The following is a 22,518-nucleotide window of genomic DNA, read 5'->3' as shown; positions in this document are numbered from 1 at the left end:
CTGCGTCGCTGTTGCCTAGCCCTGCCTTCCCTTTGGGAGCCTGGGCCTCGCATTCCAACTGCTCGAGTGGTGGGAAAGTGGGGAGAAAGACTTACAGTAGGCCTCACGGGCACTTGCCCAGGGTCAAGGGCGCCGCCGAGGTTCCTGGCTCCAGCGCCCATCCATGCCCTAGGAGGTGGGGCTGTGGTACACTCACCCCGTTAAGGTTTCCAGCTTTCATCTGAGGGTCCGAGGTTCCCGCGGCGCACGTGCGGTGGATACCCCCACCCCTCGGGGAGGCGGGGTCGCGTTCAGAGCCAATGAGAGCTTGGGGGGAGGAGGAGTAGGGAAGCTTCCAGAGGCAGATGCGGAGGAGGTTATAAAGGGGGTACCCACGAGCAGGAGGGAGAGCCATGCAGTCCAAGCGGGAGTGTGAGGTAAGGGGCTGGCAAGAGGGGCTCGACAAGTGCCACCTGCGCAGGGAGAAGTGGCCCCTTGGGCTCCGGCTGCACAGGCGAGGTGGGGCGGGCGCGGCGATCCGCCATTCCAACCTGCCCTTTCGCCTTCAGCTGTGGTGTGAGAGGGTGAATCCAGAGAACAAGGCGGCGTTGGAGGCGTGGGTCAGGGAGACGGGCATCCGCCTGGTGCAGGTGAACGGGCAGAGGAAGTATGGCGGGCCACCCCCAGGTACGGTAGCCCCAGCCCTACCTCTGCCGGGCTCCACCAGCCTCGACGGTCCCGACCCGCACCCTCTGGGGGAGGGGCCTGTCCCAGTGCTCTGTAGGCAGAAGTCTGTCCGTTGCACCCCCTCCAGTCAAGCAGCTGAGGAAACTTGTCTGTGGCTCTCCACCCACCCACCTTGCCTCCTCAAGGGAGGGAGCCAGCCTTAAGGTGCACCTACCCTGTGCCAGCCCCGTTGTTAGCTCAGGCACCCGGTTATGCCAACGACTCGGGGTGCGAGTGCTGCACCCATTTCACAGACGTTTGCGCACAGGCCCTCTCGCGCTGGGTTCCCGGGCCCGCACCCGGAACCGTCCCGGAGGATGACGGTGCCCCTTCCCGCCCCTTCCCCAGGCTGGGTGGGCAGCCCGCCGCCGGCCGGGTCAGAGGTGTTTATCGGGCGGCTGCCTCAGGACGTCTACGAGCACCAGCTGATCCCACTGTTCCAGCGCGTGGGCCGCCTCTACGAGTTCCGCCTGATGATGACCTTCAGCGGCCTGAACCGCGGCTTCGCCTACGCCCGCTACAGTTCGCGGCGGGGCGCGCAGGCAGCCATCGCCACGCTGCACAACCACCCGCTACGGCCGTCCTGCCCGCTGCTCGTGTGCCGCAGTACCGAGAAGTGCGAGCTGAGTGTGGACGGGCTGCCTCCGGGTCTGAGCCGCCGCGCGCTCCTGCTCGCGCTGCAGCCCCTGGGTCCCGGCCTGCAGGAGGCGCTGCTGATGCCCAGCCCCGGGCCGGCGCCCGCGCAGATTGCACTGCTCAAGTTCAGCTCGCACCGCGCGGCCGCCATGGCCAAAAAAGCCCTGGTGGAAGGTAGGGGGGCGAGGCTGCGGGGGGCCGCTGGTGGGGGCCGCACACATTTCGCCATGCACTTTACCCGTCAGCATAGAGGGCAAAGCCAGATCGTAGGGTTAAGAATGCCTGAATTTTCAACGTCATGCTATATGACCTGAGATTTTTAATTTCCGCTGGTGCCACCAGGTACCACCTACGTTAACATTTCCCATGCATTATCTCATAACTTAGTCTCCAACATTCCAATGAAACACAGAATGATCTCCCTCTTTAGATACGAAGAGAGGGTTTGGAGAGAAATTAAATCTGCCCTGGGCAGTCCTACTGAGTCTACCTTTTATGTACTATAGAACTTCCTACCTCGGGCTGTTGTGAGAATTAGGTGGCATTTAGCACATGCCTGAGTCGTGAAAAGGGCTCACAGTAAAGGTAATCACAGTAAAGGTTAGCTATTATGATGGTTATGAGGTAGACAAAGCCTGCATCCCCCAGCACTCCAGTAAGCAAACTTAGAAGGTAGCAGCTACAACACCCCCTTTTCAAAGAAACACAATGAAGGTTGGAGAAGTTAACTCGCCCAAGGTCACACCACCAGGAAACGGGAAGGCTAGAAATTTAACAGGCCTTGTAGACTCCAAAGGGTTCCCAGGGCCTGGGAGGTTGGATCCAGGACTTAGACCTCCCCTTGTCTCTTTCCTGTAGGGCAGTCACGCCTCTGCGGAGAGCAGGTGGCGGTGGAGTGGCTTAAGCCAGACCTGAAGCAGCGACTCCGCCAGCAGCTCGTGGGTCCCTCACTGCAGTGCCTACAGCCAGAGGGCAGTCGATTGGCCCCAGCCAGGGACAAGCTAGAGTCCCAGGGGGCTCGGGCTGCCCTGCAGCTGTTGTGCCAACGGATGAAGCTGGGCAGCCCTGTGTTCCTCACCAAGTGTCTGGGCACAGGCCCTGCTGGCTGGCACCGCTTCTGGTACCAGGTGGTGGTCCCTGGGCATCCAGTGCCCTTCAGCGGCCTCATCTGGGTTGTGCTGGCCCCGGATGGGCAGGATGGGCACGAGGTGGCTAAGGATGCGGTGTCTGCAAGGCTGTTAGAGGCGCTGAGTGAATCCGGAGCCAGCCTTTTACGGCCGGCTGAGGCGGGTGCCATGGTTAAGCAGTGACCCCGTCCTCTTCACAGGCAGCCTGAACGAGTTGGCAGAACCTGTGTCAGCCCCCAGCCCAGCAGGCCTAGGCAGCCACCACCTGATCTCGAAGAGGTGGAGCCGGGCCCTGCCCTACCTCTGACGCAGCCTCCCGCTGGGGCAGGGCCCCAGCACACCTGGGAAAGCTCAGGTTTGGCCAAGTTGTGGTGAGGGACCTTGCTCTCTCCCTCCCGGCCCAGGCTCTGACTTGGCCCGTGGGATTCCTTGGCCGTTCTGTGTGTGATAGACACACAAACACTCCCTCTCCTCCCACAGCTTAGTATGAATCTCACTTCTTACTTTGGTTTGTCATCTTTGTTGATTTTATTTGGAGGCTGGCTGAGCCAGAGGGTCAGAAATCTGCCTTTTGTCCCCACTACTTGACATTCTGGTTATAGTGTATGTGTGATTTTGGGTTTCTATGCTGGTTGTATTTATATTAAACCCCTGGTTGGTGTACACCTGTGTCCGTGGTGTCTTGCCCCAGCTGTGGGCTTCTGTTACGCTGGCAGAGGGCGCGGCTGCCAGGGAGCGAGTACTTCCTCCCGTCGGGGCCCTCAGTCCTGAGCCTCTGGCTGTGCATCTCTGCACGTGCACAAGAGGTCAGAAGTTCATAGCCTCTCTGGGTGTCCAGCCAGGAAGCAAGACTTGCCCAGTGAGGACCTATGTTGAGATTCAGCTCATCTCTTCAGTCACTATCATCCTCACTCTCCTCTTCCTTCTGAGCTGTGGAGTCTTCACCCTCTTCCCTCAGTCCTGCAAAGAAGTCCTCTGTGCTCCAAGCCTTGCTGCTCAGCGCCCGCAGCGGCCCTCCCTTTTTCTTGCGCCGGCGGTAGTCATCTACTACCACGGCCCGCAGCTGGGCCATGTTCCAGAACTTGAGGCGCTGGTCGTGGCCACTGCTGGCCAGGAAGTGGCCGCAGTGGGAGAGGGCCAGCTTCTCCACGGGCTCCCCAGCATGCTGGCCCACGCTGCCCACCACACGATTCGGCAGGATATTGACAGCCCTGGGCAGGGAGAAAAGGGTGTTGGATGTTGGCTGGTTGGGTCTGCCCCTCGTGTGATCTCAGGGCTGTCCTGGCTTCTCTCACCTGATGACTCCATCAGTGGAACCCGTGCACAGCAGGCTCTCCGTGACTGGAACCACGCAGTCAATAGACTCTGCTCTTAGGGCAAACCGATCACTTGTGGCCCCAAAGCCATTCCAGTTGAAGAGGTAGATGGTGCCTTCACTGGAGCCACAGGCCACCTTTTTCCCATACTGCAGGAAATAAAACCATGTTTGTGGAGCCCTATCAGAATAGATCCTATCATACTCCCAAACCCCCATACCCAGATGTACTTTCATGAGAGTGACAGAGGTCAGGTCTCCAGACTGAGGCTCTGAGAGCAGTTCAAACCGGCGTCGCCTGATGTTGAAGACACCCAGGCAGCCATCCCCGCTGTAGAGAGAGCAGAGCAGCAGGCTTGGCCAAAACTCCCATTGAAGGAGGGCACTTTACCAGGGAAGGGAAAGGGAGGCAGCTTTGAGGCTGTACCTGGCTGTAAGCAGCAGCTTCTTGGCTGGGTCCAGAGCCATGTCGGCAATATACTCCTCATGCTGCCGCATATCCATTAAGGGGCCCTCCTTCCGCTGGTCCCACAGCCGGATGCCACCTGTGTCATCCCCAGTGGCCAGGACATTTTCATCTACCAGCAGCAGACTGTTGATGGGGGCACTAGAGATACAGAGCTTCCTGAAGCATCTTTGTCCCGGGAGGAACCTACCACCTTACCCTTGACCTCAACACACAATCAGCTCCCCTTACCCATGAGCCTTGGAAATGCGTCTTTCCAGTCGGCCCTGCTCCACATCTAGAACATGGATGGCTTTATCCTTGGAGACAGTGACAAGTTCTGGGGGGAAAGGTGCCCAGGTCATGGTGCTGCTCACTGCTCCCTTGCCACCAGATTGCTGGCTGCCCTGCCCAATACTCACTCTGTCCATCTTCAGAGAAGACCACGGCTCGGCAGGATTTGAGGTGGTGACCTGAGGACCAGAGCTCCTTTGTTTCTCCCTCCTGGCATGAGTAGGAAAAGCTAGGGGGAGGAGGAAGAGTGAATGACTCCACACCCTGCCAGCATGAAATATAAAGGCCAACTAGTCAACTTTCGGCCTATCTAGGAACTGCTGCATGTATACCACCAAACCCAAGGAGCTTACCATCCCATTTTTCCACTTTCAAACGTTCATTTTTTAATTCAAAGTACATTTGCTCAGGACTTCTTTGTGAACTGACCCCACATCATCCTTAAAAGCCCCAGCCTGGGGAAAGATTAGATTAGGTCTGGACTACTACGGAGCGCATGAAATATGTGCTAAAGACAGAAGAACCTGGGTGGGCTCAGTCGGTTAAGCATCTCCTGGGTGGTTCACTCAGTTAAGCATCTCCCTTCAGCTCAGGTCATGCTTCCAGAGTCCTGGGATGGAGTCTGCTTCTCCCTCTCCCTAACCCTCTGCCCCTCCCCCAGCTTGTGTTCTCAGTCTCTCACTCTCAAATAAACAAAATGTTTAAAAAAAAAAAAACAGCCCCAGGAGTTTGAAGTGTAAAAAAATAAGACAAGGCTCCAGGTCTGTAGGAGCTAAAGAAAGTTAAAACTCATTACAGCACAGTGTGGTCACATGCTGAAAAGGAGGCAGGATCAAGATGGAGGTGGAACAGAGAAGGGCCAGCCTGGAAGCTCAGCTTTGAGGCAAGTACTTGTCCAGAGTGTATCCCCAGCGCCTGCCTCAGAGCAGATCTTCAAAAAGGGCCAGATGACAAAGTGCTTAATTGCCAGGGAGTTTGAGGTGAGCAGAACTGGGTCTGCTTATTTTGCTCTGTCCCAGTGCCTAGCATGAGAAAAGAGCCCTAGAAAGCTAAGGTCAAAATGTGAGTTAGGTAATGAAGAGTTAGGGAGTTAACCTAGCAGATAGTGAGGCAGATATCAGTGTCCCTTCTAGGGCAGAGACAGGGAATGAGGAGGGTTCCAGTGGCAGGAGAGTGAAATGGCTGAATCTGGAAAGATGGGTTGAACTGGACTTCACACCATATGGGCCAAGCAGAAGTATGAATTTAATCCTATGGGAAAAGGAACCTCTTTGAAATGATCATGGGAGAAGTCAGAAGCCTGACAAAAGGCAGTGGCGGAGGGTAGGGAAGAGGAGACAAACTGAAGCAATGGCGATGTGAGTAATGGTGGAGGTCCAGAGTGACTCCCAACTGTCTGGCATGAAGTTAAGTACGTATGAACAGTAGTAGAAAGGCACCCACATTTGTTGAACTCCGTAGACACCTGACTGCTCTGCAGGGTAGATCCAGATACATCTCTTTTTATTGTGCTTCACAGACACTGCATTTTTTACAAACTGAAGGTCTGTGGCAACCCTGTATGGAGCAAGTCTATCGGTGCCATTTTTACAGCAGCATCTGCTTACTTTGTGTCTCTGTCACATTTGGTAATTCTCACAATATTTCAAACTTTTTCATTATATTTGTTATGGTCATCTGTGCCCAGTGACTATGACTCACTCATGATGGTTAGCATTTTTTAGCAATAAACTATTTTTTAACTAAGGTATGTATATTGTCTTTTAGACATAATGCTAATGCAAATTTAATAGCCTGCAGTATAGTGTATACTTAACTCATTTGAACTGGGAAACCGAAAAATTTGTGTAACTCACTTTATTGCGATGGTCTGGAGCCAAACCTGCAATATCTCAGAGCCTGTATTATTCCCCATTTTTGAAGATGAAAATATAGAAGTTAACGTGCCCAAGGTGACTGAAGCTAAGGAGGAGACTGAGGTTAAATGTCATTAAGTAAATCTGACAGCACAACTCTTCTGGTTAAAACCTTCAATGACTTTTTACTGCTCCCAGCCTACTTCTCTCGTTCAAAATCAAGTTTGTATTGAGCACGACCGTCGTCTAGAAGCAGGAGATACAAAGGAGAACAAAACAGACGACAGAAAAGTGTTTTTCAAACTCCAGTCATGACCTTAGTGAGCTACGATCACTACGATCAGCATTTTATGTCTGTGTGCCTGCAATAACAATGTAATAAACCAGAAAATATCAGGATGCATCACACATAAAAATTACTTTTGGTGTGGGGCGAAGTCAAAAAAGTTTGAAAAACATTTTTTTAAGTGAAGGGGACAACCATTCAAATAATGACACAAATGGGTGTAGGATTACAAATCATTAGGAAGTTTATGAGGGAAAGCTCTCTGGTGCCAACTCAGCATCTAATGGGTAATCTAATTTAGTCTGGGGAATGGAGGGTGAGTGTAGAGATGTTGAGAACTCAGGGATAGTGGGTACAATTGGGGGGAAAGGAGTTTTCTAGGCAGAAGAAATAACCTGCAAAATAGTTGAGGATTTAAGATATATTAAAAAGGTAAGAATGAATGAGCACAGAAAGTAAGGGGAAAGCCAGCGAGGACCAGATGGCTGAAACCCTATAAACCAGATTAAGGAGTTTTGACTTAATCCTAAAAACAAAGGTAAACTAGTGAAGGGTTTTAAGAAAGGTGGCTGGATTTGTGGTTTTGAAAGATCAATTAAAGCAGGCAAGAAGCAAAGCGGGGGTGGGGGGAGTTCAGCCCGTTTCAAGCTCAATATAATAATAATCCAATGAAAAATAACTGTCCTGAACGCCTTCTTGTCCTACTCCTGTCTCTGGGCTTCGTCAGGATATTCCAGCCACTTTGTTTTCCTTTGAGTTATTTCAAGAGATTTGTGTGGTAACTGGCTTAAAACCAAATGTTACTGAACGAATCGGACCAGATGAGTCTTGGAAGATTTATCTCCCTGCACATTTCTCTCCTCATCCCACCTCCATCTCTAGGGAGCTTCCAGATCCCGCAGCCCTGAGCCCTGCCCCGCACTTACACGAACACGTCCCCGTCCACGTCCCCCGCCGCCAGGAGGTCACGGGCCGGATGGAACGCAAGCCCGCTGGCCGGTGCTTCCAGCACGATGTCTTCCGGGGTGTCTCGGATGCGGACCGAGGCTTCCGTGGAGTCGAGGTCCTCCTCATCGCTCCCATCCTCGGCGGGCCTCTCCTCACACGTGCGGTCCATGCACCCAAGGGTTCGAGCGGCTCAACAGTCGCGCGGCAAACCCGAAACCCTCCCACTGGCTTGGAGGAGTGGCCCAGATCCACTTCCGCCTTGTGGGCGGAGCCGGAAGTGACGCTCAGACGGGAAAAGGCGGGGTCGGCCGCGTCCAGTGTGGGTGCGGTGGATCCCAGGGGCCCGGCCCTCAAGCTGAGCAGCTTATCCTTGTCCGCGTTACTGTGGCTCTTTCCTGGGCCAGGTAGACGGCGCGACTGTCAGTGCTGACCTTGGTCACGTCACGTAAAGTTGGGAACTTTTTAAGTCCTTTCCCCTCATCCTGATCGATGCTGACAGTTTCAGACTCCCTCCGGCAACTAGTAAGGATGATTTACTGTCCTCAGGATAGGAAAGGGGGACGCCAGTCTTTCGTGGCTTGGTGACACCCAAGAGCAGCCTCCAGGTTAGTCCGGAAGCAGCGAAAGCCCACACCGCGAGAATTTGATTAGTGGAGGTCGCGGACAGCAGGCAGCCCAAGCACGAGCCTAAAGTGCTGCCGTCTCGTCTGTGCGCAACATCTTCGGGCCAAAGGAACAGCGCCCTGCCGGGTCCTGAGGTTTGGCGGCATACTCTCAGTGAGCTAGGCCAGCAGTACTCAGAGCTGGCAAGGAGTTGCTTAAGAGGAAAATGGGCATAACAGTCGACGTTCTGAACATTCTGGTTATCACAGGTTCCATAAAGATGGGAACATTCTGGTGCCGCAAATAAGGAGCACAAGCTCCTGCGACTGAAAAGAAGCTACTCACTTTACTGTTCTTCTAAGCCTTCTAAGACATCTGTTATGCTGATGCCCAACGCCCTCAATCAATGTGAAGTGAAAGTGAGGTGAGGAACCTCAGAGAAGCTGTATGTCCTGTGTGAATGGAAAAGTTGCCATGTGGTGTTGGGGATCCTTGTCATTCACCATGTGGCCAACCAGAGGACCTTTTGCATGTCCACAAGGCTTGGTGGTATTTGTAGAAACTGATTTTATTTTTAAGCTCAATACCCAGCGCGGGGCTTGAACACACAACCAAGAGTCACGTGTTCTGCCAACTGAGCTAGCCAGCCAGGCTCCCCTGCAGAAACAGATTTTTATTTTATTTTTTTTTAAGATTTAATTTATTTATTCGACAGAGATAGAGACAGCCAGAGAGAGAGGGAACACAAGCAGGGGGAGTGGGAGAGGAAGAAGCAGGCTCATAGTGGAGGAGCCTGATGTGGGGTTCGATCCCATAACACCGGGATCACGCCCTGAGCCGAAGGCAGACGCTTAACCGCTGTGCCACCCAGGCGCCCCAGAAACAGATTTTTTAAACGGACAGTCAACCCCAGGTTTTTTGGTTTTGTTTTTTAAGTAAGCTCTCTGCCCAATGTTGCCCAAGGCTTGAACTCAGGACCCTGACATCAAGAGTCACATGTTCTACAGACTGAGCCCGCCACACACCCCAACCTCCAGGCCTTAAATTTAATGACCCTCTAGGTATCTTCATCTAAGCCAGGTCTCTGTGACCTTTTGTTAACTGGGACCAATGCCTACAACCATGAAACCAGGGTGTCCTTTACTGTCTGATATTAGCATTCTATGTGCTATTGCAGACAGAGCCCAATTTCAACCTCCTACATGCCATGCACAAGGCTGCCTTCCTCAAATTCTCTTGCCCTATCAAGCTGAAAGTGACCAAAGGCAAGGCAAAGGTTAAGGTGGCCTTCTAGCTTCCCTTGTATGTGCTGATGCCACAGGTCTTAGGCTCAGGGCAGGCAGTGGCAGCTAGGGATCCAGCCAGAAAAAAAAAGGGATGACCCTTATGAGCACCAGACCAAAGTGCTGGCAACGAGCAGAGAGGAGGAAAAGGTTGGAGATAGAATGATTCAGAGGCCAAGGGATCTGCCTTAGGCCTTGGCAAACATTTCAGGGTGTTGAAGGGCACCAAGCCCTGCTGGTTTAGCATAGGAATCCCCCAAGGCACTTCCCCAAGGTTATCCCTTCAGCCAAAGAAGCAGCAATTTGTGCTTAGAATTACTAAAGCTCTCAGGAAAGCATAAATGCACTTTCGTTCCCCAAGTGATTCTCATCAGCTGCCTTCACCTACAGCCTAGTCCTGCATAACCCTGGGATCAGACTGGCAGCCCATTGGGTGGACCCTAATTCCCCTGGAATCTCTATGCTAAAAACAGGCCCCCAAATGGGCCTGAATGACTGACATTGGAGACCAATCATCCTTATGTTCCTCTATCTACCTCTTGCCCATCGGTGAGGTCATTACTTCCTTCTTCACTAGGCATCCTGGCTAGGATCCTTACTGTCAAGGAATCTAAAACCACAGCTCAGAGAAGGACTGGGCTAACTTTCTGCATGGGCATTTTACAGATCAGTGGAATTAGTAGCCCTCCTAGTGCTTCAGGGGCCCGGGAAGGATGATGCTCAAACAGAGAAGACATGATTTAATAGGTTAACCAGATTTAATGGAACTAAGTGATTATACAATAACATTTTATATACATTCACAAAAAGAGATCTTACAACTTTTTTGGGCGTTGTAGAAAGCAAGCACTGGTGAGCCCATCCTTGTGGGGAATCTTTTTGGACTTGGACTGAAGATTAGTATTTCGGTCTTTTCACTTCAACTCTGAAATGGAAGAAGTGAGTCAGCATAAAATCAATACTCTAAGCAATTCCCACAGTGTCCCAAAAGAAGAATGCTGGTGCTCACCCATCAGCCTCCATCTTCTTCCTCTTCTCAATGATCTACAAAAAAGAACAGTTATACCCAAGAATTACGCTGTCAGTCTAAGATCACCTGAGGCACAAGCCTGACTTCTCTCCTACTTCCTTGGCTCTCCAACCCTCTGCCTGTTCCTGCATCTGTGGGCCAGTGTCTCCTCCAGCTGAAGTCCACTCAAGAGGTGATCTTACTTACTGCACTGATCTTCTTCCACTGGCGATCAAGCTCTGCCTTATCATTGGTTTCCTTGAAGCGCCTGGTTTTCCGCCCTTCAGACATCTTGATGCCATACTGGAATGCAGCTCTGAGAAAAATAAAGGACAGTTGGGGGAAAGAAGGCACCAGAGGTTGCATAGCAGTACCAAGGTGTTCCCAGATGGCCCTGTGACTAAACAATCTATTTAGGAATGTCTCAGCCAGGCTACACCCTCTAACCTGGTGAAGGCTAGCCCACCCCATCATCCCTCTCCTCACTCCCTGGCCATATTTAGTACCGACTCACTTGGGCAAAGCCTCCTTGTTGTTCATATACTCGCTGTATTCCTCCTGGGTATCGAAGTCCCAGCGGCCTAAGGGTCCTTTCTTATTACCCTGTTGGAGGACAGAATGGGCACAGGGAAGGAAGAAATGTCAGTGGAAACAGAGTTTTAGCCCTTACTAAAGCCAGGTTTCCCACTATCCTGTTTCTTTATTCATAAATCCCACCCTGATAAATAATAAATGCTTACTATGTACTTACTACATACTAGGCATTACTCTGAACACTAAACATGTATTTAATTCTCTCAAACTCTATTAAAAGAGAACCATATTCCTCTCCACTCTCCTGATGAATGAGTAAACTGGGGCACAAGCAGTAAAATAAACTGGCAAGGTCATATAACTAGTAAGTGGCAGAACCAGGGTTAAGCTAGTCTCCAAGATGGAATTAAACCAGGCTCAACCATTGCAGTAAAGAGAAACAAGGAAAAAGTAGATGAAATCTCTTCACCATTAATGGTGTTGTGTCAGGGTTTTTGTGGGGTTTTTGTTTTCTAAGTAGTCTCCACACCCAGCATGGAGCCCAACATGGGGCTTGAACTCATGACCCTGAGATCAAGACCTGAGCTGAAATCAAGAGTCTTACACTTAACTGACTGAGCCACCCAGGCACCCCTAGACTATTTTTGTTTTTAAGACCAGAGAAGAATATTTCAATCCTGGTTAGAATACAATTCAATTATTTTCTACACTGAAATGCCTTCTACCCTTTCTATTTATGCACTAAAGGCTTGCTTACTGCCTACTGTGGAAAATCAAAGCCTGGCACTTTGTAGGAAATAAAAGTAAATCTATTTTTGGCCTATCTCATCTGATTTTGTACAAGCACTTTAAAAGTTAATCTTCCCATGACTCCACAATGCTGCTGCTCTTACTGTTGCAGCTGACGGAAGGTTAAGGCCCAGAAAATGAGACACACATCTTTTGGGAAATGCGGAAGGGGGTATGTGCCAAAGAGCAACTGCCCAAGACTCCCCACTCACCCTTCCAACTCCTTACCTGGTCCATTTTGCTGTAATCCACCTCCTCATCACTGTCCACAGCCATGTCGTCCATCCTAAAGAGAAACAGTCAAACAGATGGTGCAGACCCAGACCCCAGTGCTTTATCCAGAAACCTATCCAACTGAGATGCTATATGCCTAAAAATGACCAACCCCCCCTCCACCCGAAACCTCCCACTAAGCACCTAAAAGAACAGTTCACCCAAGAAGTACCCCTCTGTGCCAGGTAATCGAATTTCCACTTCATTCCCTCCCCACAACTTGTTCTCCAGCCATCCCAGCCTCCCTTAACAGTCTCACGTACGTGGCTGGGTAACACTCAGCATAACTGTTGGACATTCCAAAGAAGTCTCCTAGCTGCTTCTTGTCCTCTGGCTTCTTCAGCATACACTATGTTAAAGAAAATAATTCCACCTATAGTAGAAAAGCCTCAAGAAGGAAGGGCCAAGGGCCAGAAGCCCCAAAATGAAAACTCTTAAGGACCTGAATGGTCATCTGAGAAATGGGAAAGTCATAATGACCACATCCCTGTCAAAATTTACTATAAAAGGCAAGAAGCAGGGTGGGGGCCGGGGGTTGTAGGGAAGCAGGGAGGTAGGTAGAATTAGAAAGAAAACGGGACAACAGTTTTCTAGAATCCAGCAACATACTGAAATAAAGGATATGATTCAGTGCCTTCCCAACCAGCGGACCCGGCAAACTTTTCATTGATCGACTTGATCAACTCCTTCGCAGATCCAGGTCCTAGGGGGAAAGAGAGATCTGTTCAGACTGAAAAACAAGGAACTTACCTTTACCCCCCACACATACTTCCAACCTGTTTTTGTAAAATCTTTTTTTTAAGCAACAGAAAAAACTTTTAGCTAACAAAATTTTAATCAAATTCCAACTAATAGTGAGCTACTCCAGGGCGCCTGGGTGGCTCAGTGGGTTGAACAGCCAGCTCTTGGTTTCCATTCGGGTTACAATCTCAGGGTCCTGGGATCAAGCCCCGCCTGTCAGGCTTCTCGCTCAGTGGGAAATCTGCTTGATTTTCTTTCTCCCTCACCCTCTGCCCCTCTCCCCACTCTGTGTGCATGTGTGCACTATCTCGAAAATAAATGAATCCTTAAATAATGAGCTACGCTGGTTGAGATGAGGTTATGTACACAGAATATTGCCAGTTCGACCTCCCTCATGTCTTCAGAAACCCCCAGCTGGAGGAACTCTATCTAACAGCAAATACGCCCTGCCATCGCCCAGGAAGATGCAGGTAATTCCAGACTCATCTTCTTTCTATATCACGGAGCAAGATGTGGATCTTAATGAGAACTCAGACCAGGAAGTCCCACAATCCCAACCTTTGCCAGCTCTGAGCTCTAGGACATCCTCTCAGCCCAAGACTGCCAGAGCGAATGCAAGATGTCTCACATATCACCCACCTTTGTCAACATCCATGGGCTGGAAAGAAAACAGAAACTGAAGTGAGTATTGCCATGAGGGATTTGCACTCATCTCTCCCCCACTTGACTGATCTGTGAATCAATTCCCTACCCACTTCTTGCTTCATTTTCAGGATGCTTTCCACCCTGGATTAGTGGACCCAGTTGCTGCTATGGAGCCATGAGGCACCTATATGACAAATCTTGTGTCTGGCGGAGCAGGCACAGGGATGGGTAGCTCCACCACTTGGTACCAGGGCCATATCTCACCTCATCATCCACTTTTGGTTTCTCAAAGTAGCTGTGCCTCTTCTTCTCTTCCTCTCTCTCTCGGTCCCGCTCCCTCTCCCGATCTCGTTCTCGCTCCCGCTCTCTGTCACGGTCTCTGTCTCTCTCTCGATCACGCTCCCGTTCCCGGTATCTCTCCCGCTCCTTGTCCCGAGGAGTCTTGGTTGTGGACGGCACATAATCCCCAATGTCTTCAAATATACTAGAAAAACAGAGATCACCAGCTGCCAAAGTCATACACACTTCCATTTTCCCTGGCCATTTCTCCAGATTCTCACATCAAGACCTCCCCAAAATGCCAAAGACAAGGAACAAAGAACCCTTTCCTCACACATAGCAGGTGACAGGGATAGGATACATACTTCATGTCAGCCTCAGGGGGTTTCTTCTCTTCCATCTTCCCTAAAATATAAAAAGAGTAGTGAAGAAAACATTCCTGATTCCCACTCAGCCTAACCGTACTCTCAAGTCTGAATGCCCATTTAAACATCTGTTTAGAAGGTGAGATAAAAGCTCCCCATAATCTCCCTTCTCAAGCCTTAAGGCTGACCAATTGCTTCCTGGGTAGGTCAAGCAGACAGAACCTGGATGTAACCATCTCCTTGTTAATGCTCCATTGCTCCCATTTTTTCTGCTCCCCAAGAGCCTCCCAATGTTCTACACGCAGAAAGCTCCAGGAAACCTTGGTTCCACCCTCAGATGCCCCTCCAGAGTTCAGGTTTCTCTTCCTAACCCTCCAGGTTACCTTTATCCTTCTTCTTGAGCTTCTTATTGCGGGTACCCTGCCGCAGGTAGGAAAGGATCTGGGTGAGCTTGCTGATTACGATGTCATTTGTGGTCAGTGTGGTCTGGGCCTGAAAACCCCAAGCACCAGGATATTATCCACAGAGCAAGAATCTCTTCATTCATTCATTCACCTTCATTCATTCATCCATTCAGAGCAAGAATCTCTTCACTCATTCAACCAACTGAAGGATAAATTACAACCAACTAGGTAAAAAACAGGGAAAGGAGGTGTCATAGGACATTCTAGGCACACAGAATGATATATACAAAGGTCTGGGTCAAAAGTGAATCTAGGGGCCCCTGGGTGCTCAGTTGGTTGGGCATCTGACTCTTGATTTCGGCTCAGGTCATGATCTAAAGATCATGAGACTGAGCCCCATGAGCAGGGCTCCACAATAGGCCTGCTCCAGACTCTCTCTCTCCCTCAGCCCCTCCCACCCCTGCTCATCCTCTCTCTCCTAAAACAAAAGCAAGAGGGAGGGAGGGAGGGAGGGAGGGAGGGAACCTAGCACATTCAAGAAAGCTGGGATTCACTGGAGAACAAACGGAATCGTGGCGAGAAAGTGGCTTGGAAGGCCAGAAGTTGCAGAGGCTCATAGGCCACAACAAAGATTTTACTCTTTATCCTAATAGTGAGAAATCACTGAAAGCTTCTCAAGTGTGGTGAGACAAAAATTCCCATGTTGAAAAGATCACACTGGCCATATGTAAAAATCACAGTGGAAAAGGGGATAGGACAATTGTGGGGCTTATGACTAAAGAGTACAGAGGGTTTTTTTGCGGGGGGGTGGATGAAAATTTTTTTTAATTGTGTGATGGCTACATAATTCTATGAATATATTAAAAGCCATTGAACTGTACATTTTCAAAAGGTGGATTATATGGCACATGAATTACAGCTCAATAAAAAAATAAAATAAAATGCTGGAAAGAAACCAGAGTGAAAGTGAGGAAACAAAATAGAAGCATCTTTTAATAGTCCAGCAAGACATGACGGCTTCAACTGGAATGTTACCGATAGAATAGAGAAAAGTGAATGGATTCAACTGAAATGAGGAAGTAAAAAGTGGACAGGACTTAGTGATGGGTTAAATGTGGTAGATGTGGTCCAGGGCAGAATGCAGGCTGATGCCCAGGTTTGAGGCCCACATGACAGGCTCTCAGGACTCAGATCACTTACCTCCATGGTGGGGCAATCCGCTTTGCTGCGGATAAGTGTGGTGGGGATGTCTGTGTCAGCATACTCATCATCCAGGTCTACCACATAGGCCATGCGGCCCGGCAGGAAGAGCTCATTCCGTTCATACGCCTTGCTCCTAAAGAGCGTGCGGTAAACATTGCGGCCTACAAAAAGAGGAAGGAGCAAGCATAGCCACTGAGAAACTTCTACAATAATGGCAGCCATTTAGTAAGTGCTTACTCTGTGCCACCCACCACACCAAATACTATTGCCTCAATCTTCACAAAGGCCTTCTAAGGTACACGTTATTATCTCTTTTTAACTGATCAGAATACTAAAGCTGAGAGTGAAGTGATTTACCTAAAGACATACAGCTACTAAGCAAGAGAATAAACAATGGGACCCAGCCTGTCTAACTCCAAAGCCTGAGCTCCCACCCACTCTTTTACATTGTCTTCTCAAGGACACTATGGGCCTCGCATTGTATTAGGCCCAAGAACGATGAGGTTTAAGGGTATATTGACGGTCATGGAAAACCCAGGTCAGCTACATGCTCAATATGATAGGCATGTTGCAGATACTATTTTTTGTTGCTCCAATAATCCCAAGAGGTTAATTAACCCTATTTTTTTTTTTTAAGATTTTTTTTATTTATTTATTTGACAGAGATAGAGACAGCCAGTGAGAGAGGGAACACAAGCAGGGAGAGTGGGAGAGGAAGAAGCAGGCTCACAGCAGAGGAGCCTGATGTGGGGCTCGATCCCATAACGCCGGGATCACGCCCTGAGCCGAAGGCAGACGCTTAACCGCTGTGCCACCCAGGCGCCCCTAATTAACCCTATTTTTGCAGACAAACAAACAGGCACTGAGAATGTGATGTCAACTGCCTCATATCACATCCCTAGTGTGGTTTCATCACCAGGACTCAAACCCAGGTCTCTGACTGCAAATTCTGAACTTTTAATCACCAACCATGCTACCTCTTTTAACACAGAAGCTATAAGCTACCTCCCTTAGTGCATAAGCCACAATCCGCAAGAGCTTCCAAGCTAACTGAGGAGACATTAATAACATACAGGAAATGACTAAGTCCACATCTAAGTTCTGGTAGAGTACTCTAAGAGAACCAGCTAATCTGGGAGAAAGAAAGAGAGGAAAGCAGTTTGAGAGAAAGGGAAAGCATATCCTGCTCAGAGCATTAAACTCCCTACGATTCACTTAAAATACACAATCACTAGTGTAGAAATTCTGTACTTACCCAAACGTGTCTTAAATTCAATTTTGTTCTCAGGATCCTCATCTTTCCTGAAAAGACAAAAACATTTTTTCTTTTTTGCCAAATGTGTTCCTACTTTAGGTCCCACTTACCTAAACTCTCAAACTTTTCCCGGTTTTTACTTACTTGGTTTCCTTCTGGGGCTTTTCCATAAGTTCTTCCTCTTCTTTCTCTTTGCTGGCAATCTCAGCTCGTACCTAACAGGGAAGCATGAAAGATTTAGACGTTTATTCATTTTACATTATTTTTTATCTAACACCACTACTTACCACATTGTGCCAGGAACTAAGAACTCAATACTGAACAAGACAATATAGTCCTTGCCCTAATGGAGCTTACAGCAGAAGAGACAAACAAATGAACAAAATGTGATAACTATGATATGTGAAATAAAAGACCTATGCAATGGTACAAGAAGTGGGAAATGAGGAATGGGGTTTAACCATACTTGGGTGATCAGGGAAGGTTCCCCCCTCCCCCCGGAAAATAAAATTGAGGCTGAGACTTAAAGGATAAGTAGCAATTAGTCCTAAGCAAGAGCCACCATTAGCCCTTCTATATGGTCTGGGCTGACAGCAGTCTCCCTCCTTCACCTTGAAAGGCCCATACGGGAGGATTCAGCATTCTAGAATTACTCTCTACCCACCCACCACAGCTTACCTTTTGAAGCAGAGCAAAATCCAAGCCTTTCACCAAATGGGTGTGTTCCATGTCACCACCCAAGAATTTGGACTCCTGGATCAACTGTCTTCTCTTCTCTGCAGCTGATTTATCCCTGTATAATGAAAGAAGCCACATTAGAATAGTCCTTTGTGAGTGCCAAGTCCCTCTTGAAATGGCTCAACTTGGGTTCCAAAGTGGGGAAAGTGTTAGGAAGAATTCACACTGTGACTGTAGGACTCTGGGATGCTGAGGGAATCGTGCCCTGGCCGCCTGGGTACTCACGCTTCGGCAGTGGGGCCCACAGCCCTGTAGTTAGCTGTGGTACTGATCAGCTCAGTTTCCTCATAATCTTTGTTGACGCCATCTCGCCGTTCCTTGGCACGGTCACGGTACTTCTCTGCTAGTTCTCTCTCTCTCTCAATTTCTTGTTGACGGAGCTTGGCGTAATAACTGTGACCAGAGAAAAACAAATGCATAAGGCTCACCGGCTGCTATTGCAAGATCAGCAGAATTGTTCCTGCCTGGTGAAAGCTCATACATGTCCTCATAGAACTGCTGGCCACCTCTGGACAGTCCTCAAAATCAGAATTATAGCATCTTCCTGCTCCCAGATATACTTTCAACGCCACCTCAGAACATTCCATCTGTCATTTCAGAATTCTTTAATGCCACCCAACTCTGTATCACCAAGTCTCTAAGAGGTATGAGACTTTTCCGTAGGGCAACTAGGAAGTTATCTAAATTTTTATCACCTTCCAAATTTCAACTGAAACTCATTCCTGGGCCCCTGGGTTGTTCAGTCAGTTAAGCTCAGTCTGTCTTCAGCTCAGGTCATGATCCCAGAGTCCTGGGATTGAGTCCCGCATTACGCTCCCCCTCAGTGGGGAGTCTGCTTCTCCCCCTGCCCTTCCCCCCAACTCATGCTCATACGCGTACTCGCTTGCTCTCTCTTTTTCTCTCGCAAAAATAAATAAATAAAATCTTAAAGAAAAAAGAAAGAAAGAAAGAAAATCATTCCTTGCTGGTTTTTCCCCAGAAGAGAGGAACAGCAAAATACCAGGTCCAGAAATTTTAGTATCTTACAAATAATGACGATCATGATGGTGGTAATGACAGGCAAGATTTACTGGGTGGTTACAACATGCCAGGCGCTGGTGCTAAGTGCTTACACACACTATCACAGTTGATCCTCATGACAACCTAATAAAGTTATGAAATCACTCTGTTCTACCCATGAGTATATTGACGATTAGAAATGTTAGCGAATATGCCCATGGTTATCCAGCTAAGAAGTGGTAAAGATGAGATTAAAATACTGCACACTGACCCCAGTCTTAAATGGCCACTCTGCCTATCACTCCTCTCCACTAAAGCAGAGAACCTCAAGATAATAAAGGAAAACCTCAATCTCTAGCCTCATAACTCCTAGAGCCTACTCCTTTCAAACAATCACTATCCACCTTACAGTCCAACACTTCTCCATCCTTCCTTCACCTTTTCTTTTTTCTCCTTCGTGCAGCTGGGTCTTCATCCTCATTGTACTCCCTTGGCATCCTAGAAGAGAAAGAAATTCAGTGATAGCAAAATATTGCCACAGCCCCAGAAACCCCCAACAACTGGCCTTGAGGACTGAAGAAAAGCCTAAAATACGGAGCAAAGCAACAGCTTTGATCATGCGGAGACCCAGATCTCTATTTGTAGGTAGGTGGTTCTTAGCTTTAGAAAGCGCCACAACCACCTGAAGCACTATTAAAATTCTACATCCCCCAATATCTACCTCAGTATCTGAGTCCCTACGGTTCAAATGGACCTGAAATCTGCCCTTTTAAGAACTAGCAGCAATTGTAGTAGTACAAGTGCTGTGTGGAACATACTCTGAGATCTTAGCATGCCCTAGTCTTCACTGGAGCTTCCACCTCCAGTGAGAGAGAAGCAGAATCACAGGCTTCAAAAAACAAGCAGGATTCCAGTTCCTACAACATATAGTTCGTAGATTTTCTGTAGGAAGGAGATGGGAGAAAGGTTCGAAGACCCCAGAACTTACTCATGGTGACGTGATTTAGAGGGCGGTGCAGAGGTGGGTGCAGCCCTTGGGGTCATGAGAAGTTTCCTGAAGTCTTCATTGGTGAGTTTTGATCTAGAAGGCAAAGATTTTAAAAATTAGTCCCCAATAAGAATTGGAAAAGGCATATATAAAAAACATGGTTAACTTTACCAGAAATCAGGAAAATACAAATTAAAACAAAAACATGCCACCTTTAATGCATCAGTGTTGACTATTATAAAGTCTGATAAATCAAGTATGTGTGGGAATTTGTAAAGTGAATATTCTGCCAAAGGGAACGTAAGTCAGTACACCCAATGTGAAGGAAATTTGGCTATATCAAAATTTAAGTGTGTATATCCTATGACCTAGCAACTCCACTCACCTATATTCAGCTTTCTTAATTACTGGCATAGATGTATAAAAAGGCATGTAAAAACGGTTCAATTTCAGCATTTTTTTTTTAAGGTTTCATTTACTTATTTGACAGAGAGAGAGTGAGCGAACATGCACAAGCAGGAAGAGCGGCAGGCAGAGGGACAGAAAGAAGCAGACTCCCAGCTGAGCAAAGAGCCCAACGTAGGGCTTGATCCCAGGATCCTCGGATCATGACCTGAGCCAAAGGCACATGCCTAACAGACTGAGCCACCCAGGCACCCCTCAATTTCTGCTTTGAAAGTAATAAAAACTTGGGAACAACCTAAATGTCCATTAACCAGAGACTAGATTGTGACAGTGTTTTCCAAATGTGCTGCAAACAGCAATGATGATATAAGATACAATTTTCATCAGTACAGTGACAAAGACTCCTTGACCAAACTTTAGTCAGGCCCTTTTGAGCCCTTTTCTGACTGAGTCTCGTCCTTGGCCTACTGTGCCCAGTTTTAGCAAAGAATCCTGCTAAGTGTTCCCAAGGAAGAAACTGTTCAAGATTACTGTAATAGGAATAAAGACTACTGCCATAGGGGAGAAGGACTGAAACTCAACTCTAAAAAAAACTGGGACAACTGGGGATTTATAAAAAAATTACTAATAGGAACTTGGTTAGCCATCAAGGGTGGGGAAAAAGGAGCTTGACTGGATCTACTTGATTACTTAAAGGGACTCTCCATAAAATGGCTTAGCAGCATTCTTTGCTAAAACTGAACCCAACAGGCCTAGACAAAAATGGACCCCAGAGAAGCCTGATGAAAGTCTAGTCAAGGAAGGAGTCCTTGGGGCAACCTGTCAGTTGAGTGTCTGACTCTCGGTTTTGGCTCAGGTCGTGATCTCCAGGTCCAGAGATCAAGGCACAGGCATCAAGCCTGCCTGGGGCTCCTCTTAGTGGGGAGTTTGCTTCCCCCCTCTCTCTGTCCCTCCTTGATGCTCACACACTCTTACTTTTTCTCTCTCTCTCTCTGAAATAATCTTTAAAATAAATAAATAAATCTTAAAAAAAAAAAAAAGGGACAGAGTCCTTGTCACTGCCATGAAAATAATCTCCCAAACAATGAGTGGGGAAAATAAGCAAGCAACAAAATGATATAAATATATGCCGTTTAATTTTAATACTTCAACTTACTAAATAGTAACATATCTTCTTCAGACATACATGTATGTATATACATGGATTTTTTTTTAAAAGTAGGAAGAGAAGACACATGTAAAAAACGAACAGTGGTTACCTCTAAGAAAGGGACTGGAACTGGGGATGTTATCAAAAGGAACGTTACCCTTACTTCTACTTTAATTTTCTACAAGAATCGATTCCTGTATCATGTATAATTAAACATTAACTTTAAAAACTAGCACCCTCTCAGCCAGAACTTCCCCCTCTAATACTCTTATGCAGTTGACCTGATCCAGCTAAAGTTTAGAGATAAAGGGTCAAGTGGTACAATTTTTTTCACCATCATTGTTGACAAGACATTTAGAATTCCTTCTCCATTCCCACACCACTCTATTCATCCCCCAGTTCATGCCCCTAGTCCTAGGCTGAAATACTCACTGGTGGAAGGAATGAGGATCATCCACATCGTGGCCATCTGGAGCCAAAGGGTTGGAGAAAGGTTCGCCTTATAAAAAAAACAAAACAAACAAACAAAAAAAACGGCATTAATTTAATCAATCTCTTTCATGTCAGTTCCTGTGCGAAAGTTCGGACTACAATAGTGAACAATACTGACGTTTTCACGTCAAACTGCTCACAGGCAAAAACAGCGACAGTGACCACACAAAGTAGTAAGCGCCCAAGTGAGAAAACACAAGGAGCTGTTGGTGCAGAGGAGGCGGCCCCTAAACCAGCGCTGGAGGATCAGCAAATACTTCCGGAAAACGACATCCAAGATTCTGCGAGTAAGATAAACTGGCGCAACCCAAGATTAAATGCTGGCGGTAGGGGGTAGTTCACAGACAAAACACACCCGTCGTCACTGGGGCAAGGACAAAGCTTAGAGACAATAGTCCAGAGCTGCTCGGCTTCGAGACCAAACGGCTTCGCCAGATTCCAGCGTCACACCACTCACACAGGGCTTAAACTCTGAAGCGAAAACAACGCGCCAAGTGTCCCAGGTCCTGCAGGTAATAAAGGACAAATGACCCGAGCCTTACTGTCTCGTTCTGGCATCTCGTCTGCGGTGTTTCAACGCCGGCAGGGACTGACGCTCCAAAGACAACCCTGCCGGGACAAGATTTTTCCCACGATGCACCTCAGGAACAAGCCCACAGTGCTTTGCGCTCCGGAGACCGACCGCTACCACCCGCTCGCGGAGAAAATGGGAAGAAGTGGAGCGCTTCCTCTGCAATGATTTTAAGGTATT

At 48.2% G+C, this 22,518-nt stretch overlaps 3 protein-coding genes across 4 annotated transcripts; 1 reads left to right on the top strand and 2 right to left on the bottom strand.

The window, feature by feature from the left end:
- Window positions 1-140: 140 nt before the first annotated feature.
- On the top strand, window positions 141-2,821 carry DND1 (DND microRNA-mediated repression inhibitor 1). 2 transcript variants are annotated; one of them, XM_019795638.2, is made up of 4 exons: window positions 141-416; window positions 549-666; window positions 1,054-1,515; window positions 2,200-2,821. In XM_019795638.2, the coding sequence occupies exons 1-4, from the start codon at window positions 393-395 to the stop codon at window positions 2,649-2,651; spliced, it is 1,056 nt and encodes a 351-aa protein (XP_019651197.1). In that variant the 5' UTR covers window positions 141-392; the 3' UTR covers window positions 2,652-2,821. The 2 variants fall into 2 exon arrangements, with proteins under 2 accessions (XP_019651197.1, XP_034512023.1); XM_034656132.1 differs by having other exon boundaries at window positions 141-666.
- A 156-nt stretch (window positions 2,822-2,977) lies between these two features.
- WDR55 (WD repeat domain 55) lies at window positions 2,978-7,873 on the bottom strand. The gene is made up of 7 exons (XM_011220099.3): window positions 7,591-7,873; window positions 4,651-4,751; window positions 4,481-4,568; window positions 4,211-4,390; window positions 4,015-4,114; window positions 3,764-3,933; window positions 2,978-3,679 (listed from the first exon to the last, which is right to left on the bottom strand). The coding sequence occupies exons 1-7, from the start codon at window positions 7,779-7,781 to the stop codon at window positions 3,361-3,363; spliced, it is 1,149 nt and encodes a 382-aa protein (XP_011218401.1). The 5' UTR covers window positions 7,782-7,873; the 3' UTR covers window positions 2,978-3,360.
- A 2,361-nt stretch (window positions 7,874-10,234) lies between these two features.
- On the bottom strand, window positions 10,235-22,472 carry IK (IK cytokine). The gene is made up of 20 exons (XM_011220111.3): window positions 22,310-22,472; window positions 21,708-21,774; window positions 19,721-19,813; window positions 19,171-19,230; window positions 17,959-18,126; window positions 17,674-17,788; window positions 17,140-17,210; window positions 16,996-17,042; window positions 15,738-15,901; window positions 14,517-14,625; window positions 14,134-14,173; window positions 13,754-13,973; window positions 13,484-13,502; window positions 12,728-12,806; window positions 12,367-12,447; window positions 12,059-12,116; window positions 11,022-11,110; window positions 10,715-10,823; window positions 10,508-10,542; window positions 10,235-10,423 (listed from the first exon to the last, which is right to left on the bottom strand). The coding sequence occupies exons 1-20, from the start codon at window positions 22,323-22,325 to the stop codon at window positions 10,396-10,398; spliced, it is 1,668 nt and encodes a 555-aa protein (XP_011218413.1). The 5' UTR covers window positions 22,326-22,472; the 3' UTR covers window positions 10,235-10,395.
- Between the last annotated feature and the right edge of the window lie 46 nt (window positions 22,473-22,518).

Source organism: Ailuropoda melanoleuca, chromosome 3, assembly GCF_002007445.2.
Source record: "Ailuropoda melanoleuca isolate Jingjing chromosome 3, ASM200744v2, whole genome shotgun sequence".
NCBI classification, from domain to species: domain Eukaryota; kingdom Metazoa; phylum Chordata; class Mammalia; order Carnivora; family Ursidae; genus Ailuropoda; species Ailuropoda melanoleuca.
Note: the sequence above shows the minus strand (reverse complement) of the source record. Positions and strands in the feature narration are given on the sequence as shown.